This window comes from Ovis canadensis, chromosome 5 (genome assembly GCF_042477335.2).
Source record: "Ovis canadensis isolate MfBH-ARS-UI-01 breed Bighorn chromosome 5, ARS-UI_OviCan_v2, whole genome shotgun sequence".
In the NCBI taxonomy this organism is placed as follows: domain Eukaryota; kingdom Metazoa; phylum Chordata; class Mammalia; order Artiodactyla; family Bovidae; genus Ovis; species Ovis canadensis.
Window position 1 is genome coordinate 47611436 of NC_091249.1, and position 24252 is coordinate 47635687.

Consider the following 24252-nt stretch of genomic DNA (forward strand, 5'->3'; position numbering starts at 1 on the left):
TTTCAAATAAAATCATTTACTTTAGGGAGAGCTTTAGAGCTCTTTTTTCTTATATAGCCTGACTCTCATCCAGGGCAGTTCCTGGGCACAGGGCTGAGCAGTAGCCACTGACTTGCTACTTCTGGTGTAGCAGCTTCTTGTACTTCTATCCTACAAGTGATTTGGGGTGAGAGCAGTTGGGGTCCCAACATTTTCAGCCTCCTGCACAGTAGTAAAGCTTCTGTGTTGTAAAGTGAAGGCTGGGTGGAGGAAAGGAGCCTCTTCTCTTCTTGGCCACACTCACTAGGAATTTATTTTCTTCAATTTGGAGTTGGAGGAGATGACATATGGTAAGTCTTGACTGAAAGCTGAGAGGAAGCTCTGCTCTCTTGGCCACGCTTACCTAGAGAGGACTTTCTATCAACCTGAACCAGGGCAAGGTAGTAAATGAGTTATAACTCAAATGCCACAAACTATCCTAATACCAAATTTTCCTGTAAATTTTCTTGAGTAATGTTTTTTTTTTTTTTAATTTTTAGTTTTTTATTTTTAGTTTTTTATTTTTTACATTTTAAATTCTTTAATTCTTACATGCATTCCCAAACATGAACCCCCCTCCCACCTCTCTCCCCATAACATCTTTCTGGGTCATCCCCATGCACCAGCCCCAAGCATGCTGCATCCTGCGTCAGACATAGACTGGCGATTCAATTCACATGATAGTATACATGTTAGAATGTCATTCTCCCAAATCATCCCACCCTCTCCCTCTCCCTCTGAGTCCAAAAGTCCGTTATACACATCTGTGTCTCTTTCCCTGTCTTGCATACAGGGTCGTCATTGCCATCTTCCTAAATTCCATATATATGTGTTAGTATACTGTATTGGTGTTTTTCTTTCTGGCTTACTTCACTCTGTATAATCGGCTCCAGTTTCATCCATCTCATCAGAACTGATTCAAATGAATTCTTTTTAACGGCTGAGTAATACTCCATTGTGTATATGTACCACAGCTTTCTTATCCATTCATCTGCTGATGGACATCTAGGTTGTTTCCATGTCCTGGCTATTATAAACAGTGCTGCGATGAACATTGGGGTACATGTGTCTCTTTCAATTCTGGTTTCCTCGGTGTGTATGCCCAGAAGTGGGATTGCTGGGTCATAAGGTAGTTCTATTTGCAATTTTTTAAGGAATCTCCACACTGTTCTCCATAGTGGCTGTACTAGTTTGCATTCCCACCAACAGTGTAGGAGGGTTCCCTTTTCTCCACACCCTCTCCAGCATTTATTTTTTTAAGTTAAGTTCTGATTTTTAAAAATGGCTTCATCTGATCTTTTTCTTAGTTTTGGCTGTACTGAGTCTTTGTTGCCGTGCTTGGACTTTATTAACAGAGAGTGAAGGCTACTCTTTGTTGTGGTGCTTGAGCTTTTCATTTTGGTGGCTTCTTTTGTTCCTAGAGCACAGGCTCTAGGGTGCACGGGCTTCAGTAGCTGCAGATGGTGGACCCTAATGTGTGCGGGCTCAGTAGTTGTAGCGTGTGGGCTTTAGCTGCTCCTCAGCATGTGGAATATTCAGAGACTAGAGATTGAACCCACGTCCCCTGCACTGGCAGGCAGAGTCCTATCCACCATACCACTGCGGAAGTCCTTTCATCTGATCTTAAATTACATTTTATAAAATAATGTTATTGATATTTGGTCATGCGTTGCAGTCGTATGCAGTTTCATGCAAAAAAAAAATTCAGAAACTTAAACTTTTATCTCTTCATATATTTTCTTAGGTCCTTTGTCTCTCTCTTCTCCTTCTGGGACCCCTATAATGTGAATATTGGTGTGTTTAATGTTGTCCCAGAGGTCGCTAATGCTGTCTTCACTTCTTTTCCTTCTTTTTTTCCATGTTTTGCCCCAGTGATTTCCACCATTCTTCTTCCAGATCACTTACCCGTTCTTCTGCCTCAGGTATTCTCTTACTGATTCCCTCTAGTGTATTGTTCACCTCTGTTTGTTTGTTCTTTAGTTCTTGGACTTTGGTAAACATTACTTGCATCTTCTCCGTTCTTTTTCCAACATCTTGGATCATCTTCACTGTCATTATTCTGAATTCTTTTTCTGGAAGGTTGCTTGTCTCCATATAATTTAGTTGATTTTCTGGGAATTTATCTTGTTCCTTTATCTGGGTCATAATCCTATGAATTTTTATTTTGATTAGCTTTCTGTGATTGTGTCTTTTGTTCTGGAGGCTCTAGGATTGTAGTTCTCGCTTCTGTCTGACCCCTGTGGATGAGACTAAGAGGCTTATGTAAACATCCTGATGGGATAGACTCCAGAAACTCAAACTTTTAAAACTCGAATATATCTCATCCACTGTCTTCTTTCATTGAATGGGCAGTCCTTTCTAATTGTAGCCCTTGATTTGTTTGTCACTGAAAGTGAAAATGAAGTTGCTCAGTTGCGTCCAACTCTGTGTGACCCTATGGACTGTAGCCTGCCAGGCTCCTCCATCCATGGGATTTTCCAGGCAAGAATACTGGAGTGGGTTTCCATTTTCTTCTCCAAGGGATCTTCCTGACCCAGGGATCGAACTCCGGTCTCCCATATTGCAGGCAGACTCTTCACCGTCTGAGCCACCAGGGAATCCCTTGTTTGTCACATATAGTTCCATAAGTCACTCCTCCTGTGTTTGCTCATATTTACTCTTCTTGTGACCACTGAGAGACTCTCTGTTCCTATAAATTGGCTCACATTCCTAAGAGGGAATCCTTGGTAGGACTGAGTAGTCACACTGAGTCATTTCAGATATCATTGGAAAACAAGTGTATTGATTTCCTTGGGTTAATCATTCACTCTTGGTTCAGTAGTGAAGAGGGGAAGTGGGGTCACATTGTACAATACGTTTATATCTCTGCCTCAAATATTATTTGAATAATTTCTTCAGCAGGAGCAAAGGTTTAACAGTTTCTTGCAAAGTGAGGTGGTAGATACAATCGAACCGATTTACTCACACTGTGTGTTTTATTAATATACGTATTTTTTTTTAACCTCAGGCTATAACTCAACATAAGTAAAACTGAGGAAACAGTAGGTAGCAATCAATTTTCTAGTAGTAAGTATGCTGTTGGGAATTCTCTTTAAACTATAACATTCACTTGTATACTGTTATAATGCTATGTGACATCTGCCTGTAATAGTGATTTATTGTGAACATTTGCTTCCATCATATTGTATCTGGCTGCTTGATTAATTTCATGTTATAAACACACACATTTAATACAGAATGTAATGATAAACTACCCATGTATCCTTCAGTACCTTTGGAAGGACACACAAGAAGCTAATCACTGGTTGCCATTAGGGAAGAGAAGGCACTAGACTGGAGAAGTGAGACGGGAAGTGCACCCTTTTATTCCATCCGAATTTTGTAATAAGTGCTGCTGAAACAAGGCACTAAAAAGTAAGGAAAATGAAAGCAACAGAGTAAACAATAACAAAAGGGAAAATAAATGGGTATGATACATGCTCTGAGGATGTAATTCTAGCCAAATATTATTTGGTGGCCCCTGTTTGGGTTTCTTCTCACAATTGGTAAGTTCTCCATGTTGACTGATGGCTAAGTTCGATTAGCACTGTCTTCTAGGTGGTGATTATATTCCAGTATTTTATTACCACTTTGTTCCTTCCAACTTCAGATGATTCAGATTAGTTGCCAGGTTTCTGTTTGACATGAGATCTGTTCTTGATTTGGAATGCAAGTTAGTAGAAGTATTGCTTCATGAATAAAAAGACCATAGTGGTGACTTATGACTCTTCTTCCACTGAAGATAATTAAGGCAAGATTTTTTGAGATACTTTGATCTACTATGGATGGTAAAAAATTTACCTGAGTCTTATTTTTCAAATTCTTATATTGAAAATATGTTTGATTAAATTCTTTCTTAATATCACTTTAAAAGAATTCAGCTTTAGAAAATCTATATAATTAAGTGTGATTATGTTCAAATTTTATGTTATTGTTATATAATTTCATTTTAAACATACTACAGTTTTTCTTTTTTATTTTGTCCTTTAGCCGGCCTCAGAAAGTGTGTTTGTGCCCATTTCTACCAGCGCATCCTCTACACATCTCTACCTACTTGTATATAATTCAGCATCCAGCAGAGGTGAGTAAGGTGTTGTGAAATACACAATGTCAGGTAGGATATTAGTACACAAGAGGATGCATGCAGGTGAACATACTCATCCCTTTCAGCTTTTCAGCTTTTTAAAAAATAAACTGATATGCTTTATAGACAGATAAAATATATTTCATAAAATGGTACTATTTCATAAAAACTGTGTTACTGAATGGTAGAGAGAAATTTAGAATTCCAATGAATTTATATGGAGAAAAAAATGAAATTTTGTGAGTTGAGTCAAGAAATTATTGCTTTTTAAATTTTGATCTTAGCTTTTGTTCTTTGATGTCTTTCCTTGTTAAGGTAGAAGTTATTCTCAGCACTTTAGTGTTATAAAATGAATGTAAGTTTTTTACTTTTTTAAGTGAATAGAACAAATGTGTATATTTTACATGTATTTATGAAAATAAAAATATATAAAATATGTATAGATGTTGTGTATAAAAACTTTTTAGTTAATGGTTTCATATATTGGGGAGGATTATGCACGTGTGTATGTGTGTTAGTAACTCAAATGCAGTAATGAAAAGAGGAGGGAAGGATATCATAGATAATCAGAAATTGACATCAGTACCAAACTCTTTGATGTGTGATACAGGTACAAAAATGAGTTTAGTGTAAACTGAAGTTAAAACTCTTCCAGGCTTTGAAGGAAGAATAATTTTTTTCTTGTATTTCTAAAGTATTAATATACAGACTTTAACAAAGACATTAAAGGATATTAATCTGTCACTTTCCTTTTCCAAATGATAAAATAATTACTTTTATTGTGAATTGTTAGATGTTTCATTTGCTGGGCAACCCTTTTTATTTTTCCCCAGTGTTAACAGCATGCTTTTGTTAGGATTGTGACACTTTTATTACTAGCATTATATTACTGCATTTAAACTTACAACCCGGTGTAGCTCAAATTTACATAAAATGATAGCTTATTGGCCATAACAGTTTTGACTAAAGCTTGACTTTTGCTGACAAGTGTTGTTTTCATTTCATATTACACATAGTATGGGGCATTTTTATTGTTATTTGGTTCCAGACATAAGATGGATTTTATTTTTATTTTTTATTTTTTTTATTGAAACATGTATACTATCATGTAAGAAATGGATCGCCAGTCTGTGTCCGATGCAGGATACAGGATGCTTGGGGCTGGTGCACAGGGATGACCCAGAGAGATGTTATGGGGAGGGACGTGGGAGGGGGCTTCATGTTTGGGAACGCATGTATACCTGTGGTGGATTCATGTCAATGTATGGCAAAACTAATACACTATTGTAAAGTAAAATAAAGTAAAAATAAAAATTAAAAAATAAAAAAAGAAAAACAAACAAAAAGATGGATTTTAAACTGGAGGTTTTTCATTGATTTGTGGCAGTTTTAATGTTTTCATATCTTATTCCTTGTTTTCTTCATTCCTGCCTTTCCCCACTTCCTTTTCTTCTTCCCTCTCTCTATTCTTCACTTCCTTCCTTCTTTCATGGTTAATCCACCCTTTAGATAATCCATTCATAATTGTATGTGCTGCAAATGTATTTCATGTATGTACAAGTCCATCTGTATTGCTTTTCTTTATCACCCAAGGAACTTTACAATCTTAATCTAACTCAGTCATACTGGGCTGCTTTGTGCTTAATCTCAGCATACAGTTTTCAGTCACAGAACAGGTCGGTTTGATGACTTCCCCTAAAAACTGATTGAAAACCAGTTGTATAGGCTCTAGGAAGGGGCTTTGAGGAAAGAAGACTTGATGGGATGGATGAAATGGTGTTTATTATGGTGGAGCATTTCAAAGAGTATGAACATGCATATAGAAAGTTACTTAAGGATAGAAAGAAAAGAGTTACCTCAAAAATAACAAAAAAAAGACTTTACAGAAAAGAAATGTTATGTTAAATAGCTTGGCTTTTTGTGAACTATATACACACACACACACACACACATATAGCCATTAATGATGTAAACACTGTTTATTGATTTCACTAAAAGTGCTAGAAGATGTAAGGGTAAGGAGCGATGTAAGAAAGCTAAATCTTCGTTTATTATGAGAGGCTATAGTCATAGAGTGAGTAAGGCTCAGGAGTTTAAATTCTTCACAGCTCTGTAAACTCTGTAACCCTGGGAAAGATAACCTCTCTGTGCCTCAGTTTTGTCATTAATGAAATGGATGTAATAAAAATATACTGTGTTACTGGTTTATGGTGAATGGTCGGTGTTTAGTCACTCAGTCGTATCTGACTCTTTGCGACCACATGGACTGCAGCCCGCCAGGCTCCACTGTCCATAGGGATTCTGCAGGCAAGAATACTGGAGTGGGAAGCCTTTCCCTTCTCCAGGGGGTCTTCCCAACCCAGGGATCAGACCCAGGTCTCCTGCATTGCAGGCAGATTCTTTACCAGGTGAGCCACCAGGGAAGCCCAAGAATACTGGAGACAGTAGCCTATCCCTTCTCCAGCGGATCTTCCTGACCCAGGAATCGAATCAGGGTCTCCTGCATTGCAGGTGGATTCTTTACCAACTGAGGGTTTGAGGGAAGTATGAGGATAGAGGGAAGGTATGAGGGAAGAGTCTTATGGTGAGTAGTAAATGAATAATACATAAAATGCACTTAGAATTACATACATTAAGGTTACCTAATATGATGGTAATAATTGACAGTTTGTATGTAATATCTAAAATTGATAAATAGCAAGGCACATATAGAAATATGGACATAACTACTGGAAGAAATAGCTGGAGAAGTTAAAGCAATTGCTTCTGGGAAGTAGTATTGGGGATTGTATCTGGGAACAGTTTAAATCTTTTGGCACTGTTTGACTCTTATACATGTGTTACTTTGACAGACGTTTGGAAGGTGGTTTACTTATGTGTCAGAGTCTCAGAAGTGCGGGGAAGGAGGGAAGGAGACAGTGTGAGACACTGGAAACAGTCCTGGAGCCCCTTCGCCCGCCTCCTGCAGCCCCCACCAGGGGAGCTGCCCCAGAGTGCTCTTGCCAGGCTGCTTCAAGCGCCAGACTGCTGCATGTTCTTTTAGTTAAAATCCCAGCAAATTCTGACTCTCCTGTTTCTGTTTGAATTTTTTATTAGGTAGATCAGTGTAGCTACTCTCAGCATGTTTAAATTTACCTTTTTCATATTATTTTAATTAATACTTCCTAGATTTAGAGGTTAAAGAAGTAAACACAGAATGTTCCTGAGAGAGTAGCTAACTGTGTGTATGTGTTTGTTGAATACCATTACTACAATACTTTTTGTTTCTGTGCAAAAATAAATAATGTAATTACACATTTATTTTTAATTACTTTAATACATTCATGTATAATTTTATTGTTTTATGTATTAGTTTGCTAAATAACTGATATTCCTAAAGGAAGGTAAGTAATATTTGATAATCCTTTAGGACATTGTCACTTTTTTACAGACACGAAAGTAGTCAAATTATTTACTGTGAGGATGTATATACACACAAGATTAAGTAAACTGGTAAAGATAACATTGGAGTCTATGTGCGTGCGTGCTTAATTGCTTTAGTCATGTCTGACTCTTTTGCAATCCCTTGGACTGTATGTAGCCTGCCAGTCCATGGGATTCTCTAGGGCTCTGTCACTTATTTCATTAAGCATGACATTCCAGTTGGGCCAGTGGAAGAAAGCCAGGCAGTGACTGAGCACTATAGGCCAGAATAACCCAGATAAGTATGAGGCTAAGACAGAATAGCTAATCACGTGCAACAGTTGGACTGTGAAGAAAGCTGAGCACCGAAGAATTGATGCTTTTGAACTGTGGTGTTGGAGAAGACTCTGGAGAGTCCCTTGGACTGCAAGGAGATCCAGCCAGTCCATTCTGAAGAAGATCAACCCTGGGTGTTCTTTGGAAGGAATGATGCTAAAGCTGAAACTCCAGTACTTTGACCACCTCATGCAAAGAGTTGACTCATTGGAAAAGACTCTGATGCTGGGAGGGGTTGGGGGCAGGAGGAGAAGGGGACGACAGAGGATGAGATGGCTGGATGGCATCACTGACTCAATGGACGTGAGTTTGAATGAACTCAGAGAGATGGTGATGGACAGGGAGGCCCGGTGTGCTGCGATTCATGGGGTCGCAAAGAGTCAGACACGACTGAGCAACTGAACTGGCTGAACTGACTCTACTAGGCTTAAATATGGAATTCTTGTGACAACCAGAAAGGTGATTTTTTTGTGTTGGAAGTTAGGACATTGAGAGGGAAAAACCACTGATTTATGGTGAACATTAACTATGATGATAGTTAATGCAATTTACAGAAATTGTCACCAACTTTTTCTACATGAAAACTATATTTTATTTCTCTTTCCATACTTTATTCTTTGGATGGAAGGTCATAAATGCAGCTCACACTCAAGTAGGAAAGAGAGAGTAAACATTACCCCCACTGGAGTGGGGAGAGTTTATGTTTATTACTCGGAATTCTTCTATGAGGAAGACTTGTCTCTTCTCTCCTATTTATTTAATATTTATTTATATCTGTCTGGACTCTATTTTATACTTTGCGTTATAATCCAAATACTATGTTTATTATTTTATTGCTCAAGTTGTTCCATTGGGTGCTTTTAATATTGGCTTCTGTGTTTCTTTATTGTTCCAAAACAATATGCCCAATTCTTTTTTTTTTTGAACACATGTTTGCTTTTGAGGCATCAATATCTAGATAATTAGCTTCAAGTTGACATACTACAAAATGTAGTAGTCAAAAAAAAGTTTGTTTTATTTTAAATTGAATCAAAAAGTTTGATTCAATTTAAGCACATTTACATTTTTTATAATCTTATTTAGATTAATGTTATCTTTTTTGATCAGTAAACATGTAAACACACCCAAATAGAATAAAAATGTACACATATAGTACTGATAAGTTGGAGAAACTGTAGCTCTGTTTTATTAAATTGTGATCTGTAGTAAACAACTTGCAAAAGTTGTATATAATGTTGTGAATCAAATGTTCATCAGAAAATTTTTAGTGGGGAATTCCCTGGCAGTCCAGTGATTAGGACTCGGCACTTTCACTGCTGAGGGCCTGGGTGGGGAACTAAGATCCGGCATGTGCAATGTGGCCAAAAGAAAAAAGTCTTAAAAGTGTGTTTATCTAAGTAAAATCTGGATTTTAATTAATTTTTTAATTACAGGAAAACAAGGTGTTGCGGACAGTTCCTCTTCTAGCAGCATGTCTCCCCAAAGATAAATGTAAAATCAAGATTGGTCGTCGCTTCAGTGAGGAAAGGTAAATTAATTTTTAGGGCAATTTAATCAAATTCTTTTTTTACTTCAAAAATGATTTCCTTCAGGTTATCTATCAGACCTAGAACATAGTACATTGGAAGTGGTTAAAAAATAGAATTTCTGCCTTCTCCCTCAAAAGGCATGTATATTTACTGTTTGTTTCATTTTTGTTAAGATGGTTTATTTTAAGATGTTAGTACTTGTATTAGATTCAGTTCCTGTTTTTCTTTCTTTTTCCTTTAATTATATATGATATCCATTTGTATAAAAACATATATTCCATTTCTAGTCCATTAAGACCTTCCTAAGGTACAGTGACGAGAACTGTATTTAGTATTCTAGTAATAGGCATGGCATATTTTTTAAAAAAATGATAGAATGCCTTCTCTTGTGTTGTAAAATATTTTTTTGATGAGGTCCCATATATGTAGGAATTTGTTAGTTGATACCTTCACAGACGATTCTACAATACTCTTGGATCCTATTTTGCTCTGTATTATAGAACCCATATATTATTTAAATTTTTCTACAAGTTGTTTCTTACCTTTGAAGCATATTTGTTGCTTTTCTGCCTATTCACAGTCTTCACAATTACTTTGATCCTATCTATACTAAATATCTGAGGTTATTGATATTTTTCCCGGCAATCTTGATTCCAGCTTGTACTTCTTCCAGCCCAGCATTTTTCATGATGAACTCTGCATAGAAGTTAAATAAGCAGGGTGACAATATACAGCTTTGACGTACTCCTTTTCCTATTTGGAACCAGTCTGTTCCATGTCCAGTTCTAACTGTTGCTCCCTGACCTGCATATACGTTTCTCAAGAGGCAGGACAGGTGGTCTGGTATTCCCATCTCTTTCAGAATTTTCCACAGTTTTGTGTGGTCCACACAGTCAAAGCCTTTGGCATAGTCAATAAAGCAGAAATAGATGTTTTTCTGGAACTCTCTTGCTTTTTCAATGATCCAGTGGATGTTGGTAATTTGATCACTGGTTCCTCTGCCTTTTCTAAAACCAGCTTGAACATCTGGAAGTTCATGGTTCACATATTGCTGAAGCCTGGCTTGGGGAATTTTGAGCATTACTTTACTAGCATGTGAGATGAGTGCAATTGTGCAGTAGTTTGAGCATTCTTTGGCATTGCCTTTCTTTGGGATTGGAATGAAAACTGACCTTTTCTAGTCCTGTGGCCACTGCTGAGTTTTCCAAATTTGCTGGCATATTGAGTGCAGCACTTTCACAGCTTCATCTTTCAGGATTTGAAATAGCTCCACTGGAATTCCATCACCTCCACTAGCTTTGTTCATAGTGATGCTTTCTAAGGCCCACTTGACTTCACATTCTAAGATGTCTGGTTCTAGGTGAGTGATCACACCGTCGTGGTTATCTGGGTCGTGAAGATCTTTTTTGTACAGTTCTTCTGTGTATTCTTGCCACCTCTTCTTAATATCTTCTGCTACTGTAAGGTCCATACCATTTCTGTCCTTTATTGAGCCCATCTTTGCATGAAATGTTCCCTTGCTATCTCTAATCCATAACCTCAGATATGCAGAAGACACCACCATTATGGCAGAAAGTGAAGAGGAACTAAAAATCCTCTTGATGAAAGTGAAAGAGGAGAGTAAAAAAGTTGGCTTAAACCTCAACATTCAGAAAACGAAGATCATGGTATCTGATCCCATCACTTCATGGCAAATAGATGGGGAAACAGTGGAAAGTGTCAAACTTTATTTTTTTGGGGCTCCAAAATCACTGCAGATGATGATTGCAGTCATGAAATAAAAAGATGTCTACTCCTTGAAAGGAAAAGTTATGACCAACCTAGATAGCATATTAAATAGCAGAGATATTACTTTGCCAACAAAGGTCTGTCTAGTCAAGGCTATAGTTTTTCCAGTGGTCATGTATGGATGTGAGAGTTGGACTGTGAAGAAAGCTGAGTGCTGAAGAATTGATGCTTTTGAACTGTGGTGTTGGAGAAGACTCCTGCGAGTCTCTTGGACTGCAAGGAGATCCAACCAGTCCATCCTAAAGGAGACTAATCCTGGGTGTTCATTGGAAGAACTGATTGATGCTAAAGCTGAAACTCCAGTATTTTGACCACCTCATGTGAAGAGTTGACACATTGGAAAAGACTCTGATGCTGGGAGGGATTGGGGGCAGGAGGAGAAGGGGACGACAGAGGATGAGATGGCTGGATGGCATCACTGACTTGATGCACATGAGTTTGGGTGAACTCCACAAGTTGGTGATGAACAGGTAGGCCTGGCATGCTTTAATTCATGGGGTCACAAAGAGTCAGACACGACTCAACGACTGAACTGAACTGAACTGATACGAAATATATTTTTAGATGAAAAATTTAATTTTTATTGAAAATATGGAGATTTCTTTTTCAGTTCACTAATGAAAATGCTAGGTAAGATTAGTGCCAGCACCAAGCCTAAGGAATTTACCAAACATTTTTCTTCCTTTATTATTTTATCTTTGTATTATGAAAATAACATTATATTAGAAGTTTATAAAATAACTTTTTTCCTTTTTCTGAAATTATTGTTAGGCATTCTTTATATATGTGTATATTTACAGTTTGCGTTGCTTTGCCCTGCAGAAGTGAGCTTTTGTTTGGGCTTGGTGCTGCTGTTTGAATTTTGCCATTTTGTTGGGAATGGAAGCTCTATCCAGAGCTCTTCCTGGGGGGAGCAACCAAATAATTTACACTGTAACACATGCAGAGGCTCTTTATAATGATAGTTTCTTTATAATTCTTGGATAGATGTGGATATGTAATTTGCCAACTTGGACCTTGTATTTTTATTGCAAAAATGGTGAGTATCTTAATGGTAGAAGTGGAAACTATCTGGGTCGTCCCTGACATTTGGCTGTCTAACCGTTCCACAAATGTGCTCGGGGATGAGAAACTTCATACTTTTCTAAATTGTGTAGCTCATTTTGAGCCTATGTTATTAAGTTCAGTTTTTTTGACGGTGCCTAGTATAGTGCTTATGCAGTAAATTATTATTCACTCTTGGATTCTAAACTAAAGCTGATTAAGAATATTGTTTTAATATTAGTCCAGTAATTAAATGATTGATTTAGTTTTCTGTTATAGAGTTTATGACATTACTCTGGGGGGATAAGAGGCCTATTACTTTTGGTATCCTTTGTAAATAGAATTTAAAAGAGTTGGGCTTTGTATATTAGCCCTGTATACTATGATTTTCTAAGTTTATTTGTTAGTCATAGAAATTGTTTTGTAGATTCCCTAGAACTTTATTATTTTTATTTTTACTTTATTTTACTTTACAATACTGTATTGGTTTTGCCATACATTGACATGAATCAGCCACGGGTGTATATGAGTTCCCAAACATGAACCCCCCCTCCCACCTCCCACCCCATATCATCTCTCCAGATCATCCCCGTGCACCAGCCCCAAGCATCCTGTATCCTGTATTGAACACAGACTGGTGATTCGTTTCTTACATGATAGTATACATGTTTCAATGCCATTCTCCCAAATCATCCCACCCTCTCCCTCTCCCTCAGAGTCCAAAAGTCCATTCTATACATCTGTGTCTCTTTTGCTGTCTCACATACAGGGTTATCATTACCATCTTTCTAAATTCCATATATATGTGTTAGTATACTGTATTGGTGTTTTTCTTTCTGGCTTACTTCACTCTGTATAATAGGCTCCAGATTCATCCATCTCATCAGAACTGACTCAACTGTATTCTTTTTCATGGCTGAGTAATACTCCATTGTGTATATGTACCACAGCTTTCTTATCCATTCGTCTGCTGATGGACATCTAGGTTGTTTCCATGTCCTGGCTATTATAAACAGTGCTGCGATGAACATTGGAGTACACGTGTCTCTTTAAATTCTGGTTTCCTTGGTGTGTACGCCCAACAGTATTGACCCAGGATTGCTGGGTCATAAGGCAGTTCTATTTGCAATTTTTAAAGGAATCTCCACAGTGTTCTCCATAGTGGCTCTACTAGTTTACATTACCACCAACAGTGTAAGAGGGTTCCTTTTTCTCCACACCCTCTCCAGCATTTATTGCTTGTAGACTTTTGGATCACAGCCATTCTTACTGGTGTGAGATGGTACCTCATTGTGGTTTTGATTTGCATTTCTCTGATAATGAGTGATGTTGAGCATCTTTTCATGTGTTTGTTAACCATCTGTATGTCTTCTTTGGAGAAATGTCTATTTAGTTCTTTGGCCCATTTTTTGATTGGGTCGTTTATTTTTCTGGAATTGAGCTGCATAAGTTACTTGTATATTTTTGAGATTAGTTGTTTGTCAGTTGCTTCATTTGCTATTATTTTCTCCCATTCCGAAGGCTGTCTTTTCACTTTGCTTATAGTTCCCTTTGTTGTGCAGAAGCTTTTAATTTTAATTAGATCCCATTTGTTTATTTTTGCTTTTATTTCCAGAGATCCTGAACTTTCAACTATTTGTCGGAAGTCTGATACATTAATATTATATCCAGGGGCTGAAGCTGCTAGTTTGGAAGAATTTATATTAGATTCTCCTGTTTATCCTTCCACAATAATCATCATCGATGGCACGTGGAGCCAGGCTAAGGACATTTTCTACAAGAATTCCTTGTTCCGACTGCCTAAACAGGTACACTAGTATTTTGACCTAGAGAAAATACAAATGTATAGTTCTGTGTGTAGTATGTATTTTCTGAGAGGACACACGTATGCTGTTATATGTGAATTTGATGGTATTTATATATAAGCATGTCTATACATAGGTATGAATATGCTCTTGTGTATGTTTTATATATATGTAGAAAATTTCAGATTTGTCCTTATTTCTTAATTCCTACCATCAAGTTTCACCATCGTTTAGGTATTTAGATGTATTAAAAGTCTCAAACATTTAATCAGGAGAGTCTAAGGATTATTTACGTTATGTGTATTAATGTTTTTGTTAAGAAATGTTATGTTTAAATATTTTTGGGATACTAAATTGCCTTTTTTCTATTGGAAATGACTGAGTTTTTATGAAGGGCTTTTTTGGTCCTTCATGATTATAATCATATAATCATTATAATCATATAATGAAATCAAAGTTTAGTTTGTTGATGTAACTGATGATGATAAATTTCCTAACTGTTAAATTGTTCTTGTGTTACTAGAATGAACACTTACAGTATTCTTTTGATACATTGCCAAAGTTTATATTTTTAGTTAATGGCATTAAATTATAATTTATATATTTTTTGTACTTTTATTACAATATTTGAGAACTAATATAATGTTCACTTCACCAAATAGAAATTTTAGTATTTTTCTATGGCTTAGAATAGTTTAAATAATAGTTTGCTCCTTAAAAGTTACATGGAACTTACTGGTAAAACCACCTGATCCTGGTCACTTTAAAATAACTTGAAAATACTTCTTTCAAACTCTTTTATCAAAATTATTTAAGCTTTCTACTTCTATTTGATTTGGTTTTTAATAGCTTATCTTTTTAAGGGAACTATTCCTTTCTCTTGGGCTAACAATTGGTCGTCTGTACCTGTATATTCTTAAGGACTTACTTAAATTGCTTTTGAATGTTTACTTTTTTCTAATCTCTTTCTCTCTCACATACTCACTTTTTCCCATGAACAGACTCAAAAAGGGTTTCCCTATTTGTTGAGCTTTCAGAAGTATTAACCTTTAGATTGTTTTAATGACTATTAAACTTTATTCTTTCTTCATTAATTTGAGCTTTTCCCTTGATCCATTTATTTCATGTTTTCAGATTTTCTTCTTTTTGATTTTGTAAGATTTGTGCTTACTAGTGCTATGTTTCTTTACCAAGATTAGTTAGTTTCTTCTTTAATAATAAAGGAAGACTGTAATATTTCTTCTTAGTGTAATTGTCATTGTTTTCTGTGGCTTTGGATTGATGTGTTTTTTGTTATCTGTAACATTGATATAATTTCTTATTTGTTTTGATTTCTTTCTATTAATGAACTACAATGAGTTCTTAATTCTCAAGTGCTCTAACATTTTTTGTCAGTATTTTATTTCTTATTTTGTTGGATCATGATACCATTGCCAACAATATTTTGAATAATTTTATGATATTTATGAGGGCAAGTACATGGAAAATTTTTATGCATGTTCTATGAGTATAAAATATTTATGTTCTCTGTTTACCAATGAAAGTGTTTACATCTTTTTAAAGTTTATTTGCAGTTTTGTCTTTAAGCTTTTGTTTTTGGCACACTTAGGATATTTTATATTGAAACAGGTATATGAAAAACTTCTATTTGTATATTTTAATGAAATTATTCCTATACTTTCAATAGTTTTTACATACTTTGCTACACTCTTTTTGGGTTTATACAAGCCATGCACTTAGTGAAAAATAGCTGTGAAACCCTAATTCTGAGCTTTTTGATCTCAAATTCTTTATAGTTTTCATTCCTTTAAACTAAAATGTGGGCATGGTTTTTAGATGAAACTCAGCTTATATGTTGAATGCTTTGAATGGGCCAGTACTATTTCCAAGTACTTTACATATATTAATCTGTTTAATCTTTCCCCAGATTCTATGATGTAAGTATTGTTAATTATATTAGTTAACTTCACTTTAGATCATATAACTACTTCATAACACAACTGTGATTTGAATCTACCTAGTTTAGAGCCACAGCCTATGGTCTTAAAGTACTGTACCACTTCTGAAATGGAAAACTTTCATCTGGAATATTTATATATATATAATGGCTTCTGTAGGTTTATTTAACTTCTGAAGTAGTCCGTGTGTTCACAAGAACCAGCTCATTGAAGGCATAGATACTGTTAGAATGTGGCACATTTCAGGTAAAATTTTATGTTTACATTCCCTTTTCCAGGAGATCTTCCCAACTCAGGGATCAAACCTAAGTCTCTGGCATTGCAGGCAAATTCTTTACTGTTCAGCCACCAGGGAAGTGTGTGTTTGCATTACATTTAGATATTTCTTAGTATAAAGAAAAAAGTTTGATGAAAGTGTTACATTTGTAAAACATTTGTGCAAATATTTGATTTTTTTTTTCTTTTGTGCACGGTTATGTCATGTCTGCAACTCTAAGCTTTCATTTTGCGGTAACTACATGACTACCACAGAAATGAAGTACATAGTCACATTAAAAAAATTAAAAGCTATTTTAAAAATGAAAATTCACCAAAACTATTTTTCTCTCTTAAATTTAGTAGCAGATAAGGAAATAGGTAAATTAATTTTACTAGTCCTACTATGCCATACTTTTCTATCATCTTTTTCTCTTCTTGTTTTTCTAAACTAGAAGCAAATGTAGGTAGATTATATATTAAACCTTTAAATGGGTATCTCACAACCAGAACATAGGAGAAAATGCCTAAAAGAAACATCACATAGGTTTACCATGGGGGAAAATATCACCATAATCTAAAGTGAAAAGGCAAATGGCTCTTGAGAAGAGTATGAATCAGCAAAAGGCTTCATAAACTTGGAGTTGTTAGAAATTAATAAGATAAAGGCAGAAATCTCAAAAATGGGTCTTCAGTATAAAAACAAAATTCACAAAATAGAAGGTACTTTTAATGACATCATCACTTACTCTAATAATCATCTGATAGACAAGATACAAAGTTGTGAACTTTGATGCTGACATAACTTCAAACTTACAGAAAATTTTCACAAATAGTACAAAGTTCCCTCAAATACCCTCAGCTGTTAACTTTATGCCATATATCACTCTGTCTCTGTATGATTATGTTTTTCTGAACCTTTTGAGAGTAAGGAATAGATATTCAAGTTTTACTTTTTGGAATTGAAATTTTGCTAGCTCTAGACCAGAAAGATGATTTTTTCCTAAATATTTTTGCTTGAAATAAAAAATAGTAATTAAAACATGACATAATTTATAAAAACTTTTTATATATCTTGATAAGTTTCATCTTAATGTATTTTGGAAATATGAATCATTGTAAAAACAATAATATGCATTGGTTTTTAGAGTATCATAGTATTCAGCCCCAATATATGAGTATGACTTAGAAAAGATACGTTTCTAGAAGTTGTTGCAAAAAAAAACCAATGAAATCTGTATATTTACTCTTTTTAAAACATATAAATATATTTTGTATGTAAATTATATATGGTGTATATACAGTATATAAGTGTATACTTTGTATATGTTCAGTTCAGTTCAGTCCCTCAGTTGTGTCCGATTCTTTGTGACCCCATGAACTGCAGCATGCCAGGCCTCCTTGTCCATCATCAGCTCCCGGAGTCCACCCAAACCCATGTCCATTGAGTCAGTGATGCCATCCAGCCATCTCATCCTCTGTCATCCCCTTCTCCTCCTGCCCTCAATGTTTCCCAGCATCAAGGTCTTTTCAAGTGAGTCAGCTCTTTGCATCAAGTGGCCAAAGTATTGGAGTTTCAGCTTCAACATCAGTCCTTCCAATGAACACCCAGGACTGATTTAGGATGGACTAGTTGGATGTCCTTGCAGTCCAAAGGACTCTCAAGAGTCTTCTCCAACACCACTGTTCAAAAACATCAATTCTTTGGTGCTCAGCTTTCTTTATAGTCTAACTCTCACATCCATACATGACCACTGGAAAAACCATAGCCTTGACTAGACAGACCTTTGTTGACAAAGTGATGTCTCTGCTTTTTAATATGCTGTCTAGGTTGGTCATAACTTTCCTTCCAAGGAATATGTATCTTTTAATTTTCATGGCTGCAATCACCATCTGCAATGATTTTGGAGCCCAGATAAATAAAGTCGGCCACTGTTTCCCCATCTTTTTGCCATGAAGTGATGTATGTATATAAACATAAATATATACAAACAGAAATAGGTGAGATGAATTAAAAGTGGATTTTTATTTTTTTGAAAAGTGGATTGATTTTTAAATGTTACTATACACATATCCTTAGACACATATGTAGTTATAAAATGATATTGGTAATTACAGTGATTATATAGTAAGGTCTGAACTGTCTTCTGTATCATTAAAAAATTCGCTTGTTTTTAGTATTTCTCCCATTTCTTGAAAACATTTCCTGTATATTTGGTGATTTTTACTTAATTATTAACTTTGTTCCTCAGCTTTTCTGAAAGAAAATTTATTTTATTATACAGTGGACTTTCCTAGGAGCCTTGTTTTAATATATGATACAAGTAAATTGTATGTAACATGTCTTTCTCATGGATGACAGAAATCCAACTCAAGCTAAACAAAAGAAAGTATATAAGTCATGTTACTGGGAAACTCTGAATAGATGGGGGTGGGTTCTAACTTGCCTGAATCTGGTTCTGAAGTATCTTTTGAGAATTTGCTTCCCTTTGTGTTTTGATTTTTCTCTTGTTATGAATGAGCTTCCTCCCTGCCCCTGGAAGATGTGTGTGGGAAGTGGTCTCCCCTGGTTTTATTTATTATAATAGAAAGATAAATTATCTTTCCCAGAGTAGAATCCTGGGTTGTTCTTTCATTGGAGTTGTTGTGGATGGTGGTACCATTATTGACAGAAGTACCGCAGGAATTAGGAATAAATTCCTTAGGGAACTTGGGGTGTTGCTATCAGCAGGATGATTTAGAATCATGAATGGGCAGAACAAAAGCCCTTAAGATAACTACAGTCTACTATATACCAGTTGTTTACTTGTAAAACTATGCTTATTTATACATTTCTTGGTTCATTCAAAGCTACTGCTCTATATAAATAGTTTAATAATTCTTTCTTACAGTCTAGTTCACCAAGTGAAAAGTAAAAATGAAAAAGGAAAACATACATCATCTCTTGCCAGTATGAGATGTAGTTTAAAATAATCTCTAAATAATAATTTAAGTTAATTAGGTTTTATTTCTAAATGTAATTTATTTGTCATTTCTTTTACTACCACCTCAGTATACATACACCCCTATACCTGCCTTTTGCATCAGTTTGTCTTAGCTGTTATTCTCAGTTTAGTTGATCTGCTTAGTTTCTGTAGTAGTATACTTTTTTGCTTTAAATGCAAGAAAGAAAAAAACGACAAAAAGAAAACAGAAATCAAAGTATTGGTCTTTTCCCAAATACACAGGTGGACTTCATACTTACCTAATTGTGGAATGAAAGAATTGTAAATCAGACACTAACTTGCTATGCTCAGTCATGTCTGATTCTTTTGTGACCCCATGGACTGTAGCATGCCAGGTTCCTCTGCCTTGGGATTTTACAGGCAAGAATGCTGTAGTAAGTCGCTATTTCTTCCTCCTCCAGGGGCTCTTCCCGACCCAGAGAATGGTCCTGTGTCTCCTTTATCTACTGTGTTTGCAGGCAGATTCTTTACCACTGAGACACCTGGGAAGCCCAATGCAAACATTAACTTGGCCTCCTTTTAATCTGAATTTCTAATATATCCAGGCCATTTGGCAATGAATGACTATCTCTTCCCTCAGAAGAATTTTACACAGCAGACTCTTGACATTTGCTAGGAATAAATCTAAGGTGAATATGGAAATGTTTGTAGAGGCTTCTGGCTTTCTTCATAAACTTATTTTCAGGGAGTGTTTGCATATTCTTGCTTTATTGCCTTTAAAACTTTCACTAAAGCTTGATTTTTCACTTGATGATCAGAGCACTGTTGGGAGCACTCACTGGCTAAGACATTTTTGTAAAAACTTTGTCTTGTGTCTATATAGAGCTATTAAGGACTGGCTTATGTTACATCTAATCTGTTGCTTAATTAAAATTCATTGTTAATTGTTATCCTTAAAATGTTTTTTATTGAGGTGTAATTGACATGTTATATTAGTTTCAGGTATATAGCATAATGATTCAATATTTGTATATATTGCAAAGTGCTGTCCACAGTAAGTCTAGTTAATATCCATTCCTCTACACAGGTACGTAATTTTTTTCTTGTGATTAGAATTCTTAGGATCTACTCTCTTAGCAATTTTATTTATTTATTTATTTATTTATTTTTACTTTACAATATTGTATTGGTTTTGCCATACATTGACATGAATCCACCATGGATGTACATGTGTTCCCCATCCTGAACCCCCCTCCCACCTCCCTCCCCATCCCATCCCTCTGGGTCATCCCAGTGCACCAGCCCTGAGCACCCTGTATCATGCATCAAACTTGTACTGGCGATTCATTTCAAATATGATAATTATCATGTTTCAGTGCCATTCTCCCAAATCATCCCACCCTCGCCCTCTGGCACAGAGTCCAAAAGACTGTTCTATACATCTTTGTCTCTTTTGCTGTCTCACATACAGGGTTATTGTTACTATCTTTCTAAATAACTTTTTTTTTTTACAATATTGTAATGGTTTTGCCATACATCAACATGAATATGCCATGGGTGTACACCTGTTCCCAATCCTGACCCCCCCCCCCCCCCCATACCATCCCTCTGGGTCATCCCAGTGCACCAGCCCCAAGCATCCTATATCCTGCATCAAACCTAGACTGATGATTTGTTTCTTATATGATATTATACATGTTTCAATGCCATTCTCCCAAATCATCTCACCCTCTCCCTCTCCCACAGAGTCCAAAATACTGTTCTATACATCTGTGTCTCTTTTGCTGTCTTGCATACAAGGTTATTGTTACCATCTTTCTTAATTCCATATATATGCATTAGTATACTGTATTGGTGTTTTCTCTCTGGCTTACTTCACTCTGTATAATCAGTTCCAGTTTCATCCACCTCATCAGAACTGATTCAAATGTATTCTTTTTCATGGCTGAGTAATACTCCATTGTGTATATGTACCACAGCTTTCTTATCCATTCGTCTGCTGATGGACATCTAGGTTGCTTCCATGTCCTGGCTATTATAAACAGTGCTGCGATGAACATTGGGGTACACGTGTCTCTTTAAATTCTGGTTTCCTCGGTGTGTATGCCTAGCAGTGGGATTGCTGGGTCATATGGCAGTTCTATTTCCAAGTGGCTGTACTAGTTTACATTCCTACCAACGGTGTAAGAGGGTTCCCGTTTCTCCACACCCTCTCCAGCATTTATTGCTTGTAGACTTTTTGATAACAGCCATTCTGACTGGCCTGAAATGGTACCTCATTGTGGTTTTGATTTGCATTTCTCTGATAATGAGTGATGTTGAGCATCTTTTCATGTGTTTGTTAGCCATCTGTATGTCTTCTTTGGAGAAATGTCTGTTTGGTTCTTTGACCCAGTTTTTGATTAGGTCATTTATTTTTCTGGAATTGAGCTATAGGAATTGCTTGTATATTTTTGAGATTAACTCTTTGTCAGTTGCTTCGTTTGATATTATTTTCTCCCATTCCGAAGGCTGTCTTTTCACTTTGCTTATATTTTCCTTTGTTGTGCAGAAGCTTTTAATTTTAATTAGGTCCCATTTGTTTATTTTTGCTTTTATTTCCGTTATTCTGGGAGGTGGAGGACCTCCAAGAATATTCATAGAGGACCCTGCTGTGATTTATGTCAGAGAGTGTTTTGCCTATATTTTCCTCTAGGAGTTTTATAGTTTCTGGTCTTACATTTAGATCTTCAATCCATTTTGAGTTTATTTTTGTGTATGGTGTTAGAAAGTGTTCTAGTTTCATTCTTCTGCAAGTGGTTGACCAGTTTTCCCAGCACCACTTTGTTAAAGAGATTGTCTTTTCTCCATTGTATATTCTTGCCAGCTTTGTCAAAGATGAGGTGTCTATAGGTGCGTAGATTTATCTCTGGGCTTTCTATTTTGTCCCATTGATCCATATTTCTGTCTTTGTGCCAGTACCATACTGTCTTGATGACTGTAGCTTTGTAGTATAGTCTGAAGTCAGGCAAGTTGATTCCTCCAGTTCCATTCTTCTTTCTCAAGATTGCTTTGGCTATTTGAGGTTTTTTGTCTTTCCATTCAAATTGTGAATAATAATAATATACTATATATGTTTTTAAAAACACTTTCTTCCTATGCCTTCATTTGGCATATGAATTAAGGAAGGTAATTCATGTAATTAAGGCTCAAAACTTGTGAAATTGGGATTTTGCATTTTGATGACTTGCTGTAATTTATATCCTAAGGATTACCTTCTACCTAAAAAGTGAGGTCCACCAGTTTTCAAAGACACATAGAAATTTAAAAGAATTAATTCAAAATCTAACAGCTTTAGAGTTTATAAAATATGAGTTACTAAAGAGTAGATACAAGGCTTTCTTCTTGGAAACTTAGAGTACCTTGTTTAATGGAATGTGTGGCACAGGCCTTATGGCGTATCTCAGCTCAGACTCTTGACATCAGACTGCCTGACTTTATACTTGGCTCCACAACTACTTACCATTTGACATGACAGGTTATCTCTGCTCTTAGAGTCTTCATTTGGAAAATAGAAATAATAATGTCATTTACATAATAGATTTTTGTGACATTTAAATGAGATAACACACACAAAGCATTTAGCATAGCTCCTGGCTTATAGTGTGTACCTACTAAGTATTATTTACTGATATTATGTATAATGTCATTGGATAACTAGGGCTTGCCCAAGTCATTTATTTTTTCTTAGTTAATAACTTTGCTTCATATTACCAAATAGTAATAGAATGTAGAATATATTTCTGAAGCTAGAGGATCTTGAGTTTCAATAGACAACTGAATTAAGGTCTTAATTCTTTCTGGAAAAATTGTATTTTTTAAGGGATAAATTTTAGTCTTAGCAATGATGTAATCACTTTCTTGTATCACAGTAATTAAATAATTGTTGAAAAGACTATAATTACAATTCATGTTTAGGAATTTAATTTTTTATAAAAGTAATATATTCACATGGCTGAAAGTTTAAAAGATATGAAAGAGTTTAGAGTAAAAAGTCTTCCTCTGGCCTCTATACCCCATATGCCCTTTTATCATTCTGAGAGGTAACCAATATATCAAGTTCTTATGCATTTTTCCAGATTACTTTATTTATATACAACTAAATCCCCCCTTTCCTCAATATGTGGTAGATACCTGCTGCTCTAATCTTTGCTTTTTTCATTTAACAAGTTATTTTAGGACTTACTTGTATCTATAGGTAAATAGCTTCTGTATTTATTTTAACTGCCTCAATTCTTAGGAATGGATGTATGTAATTTATTAATGATGTTAAATTATGCTTCCTTTGTCATTTGTTTTTCCTATTTAATTTTTTCCTTAATTTTCTGGCAAAAGCTTTGCTGTGCTAGTTTCTGTTCTTGAGGCCTGTTAATGCAGGGAGGTAACTGTGAGAAAAGGGCCATAGCCCTGGGAGGAATTTTCTTTATTACCTTAGGTGTGCTCAAGATTTCACCCAAAGCACTGTCTATAAAAAAACAGATGATTGTCTTGTACTTTCCTCAGAATAAAAGCTTCTGCTTTTCAAAAGTCACTATTAAGAGAATGAAAAGAAAAACCACAGACTGAGAGAGAATATTTGCAAAGAATAGATTGGAAAAAAGAGCTGTATTCATAATATGTAATGAACTTTTAGCATTCAGTAATAAGAGAACAAACATCTCAGTTAAAGAATGGATTGGCTAAAATTTTAAATACTTCTACCAGAAGAAAGTGGAAGTGAAAGTCCCTCAGTTCCGTTTGACTTTTTGTGACCCCATGGACTGTAGCTCCCCAGGCTCCTCTGTCTATGGAATTCACCATGGCAGAATACTGGAGGGGTAGCCATTCTGGGAGCTATGAGGGAAGCCTTCCTCAGTGATCAATGCAAAGAAATAGAGGAAAACAATAAAATGGGAGAGTAGAGATCTCTTCAAGAAAACTAGAGATACCAAGGAAACATTTCATGCAAAGATGGGTGCAATAAAGGACAGATGGTATGGACCTAACAGTAGCAGAAGGTATTAAGAAGAG

The 24252-nt window shown here is 35.7% G+C and overlaps 1 protein-coding gene across 2 annotated transcripts in view; it reads left to right on the forward strand.

Annotated features, from left to right (window-relative positions):
• Positions 1-24252, forward strand: part of DTWD2 (DTW domain containing 2) — a 73034-nt gene that overhangs the window by 28017 nt on the left and 20765 nt on the right. For both annotated transcript variants that reach the window (XM_069591715.1, XM_069591717.1), the window contains exons 2-4: positions 4048-4138; positions 9313-9407; positions 13856-14048. In XM_069591715.1, the coding sequence (XP_069447816.1) occupies positions 4048-4138; positions 9313-9407; positions 13856-14048 (379 nt within the window). The remainder of the gene's footprint in view (positions 1-4047; positions 4139-9312; positions 9408-13855; positions 14049-24252) is intronic.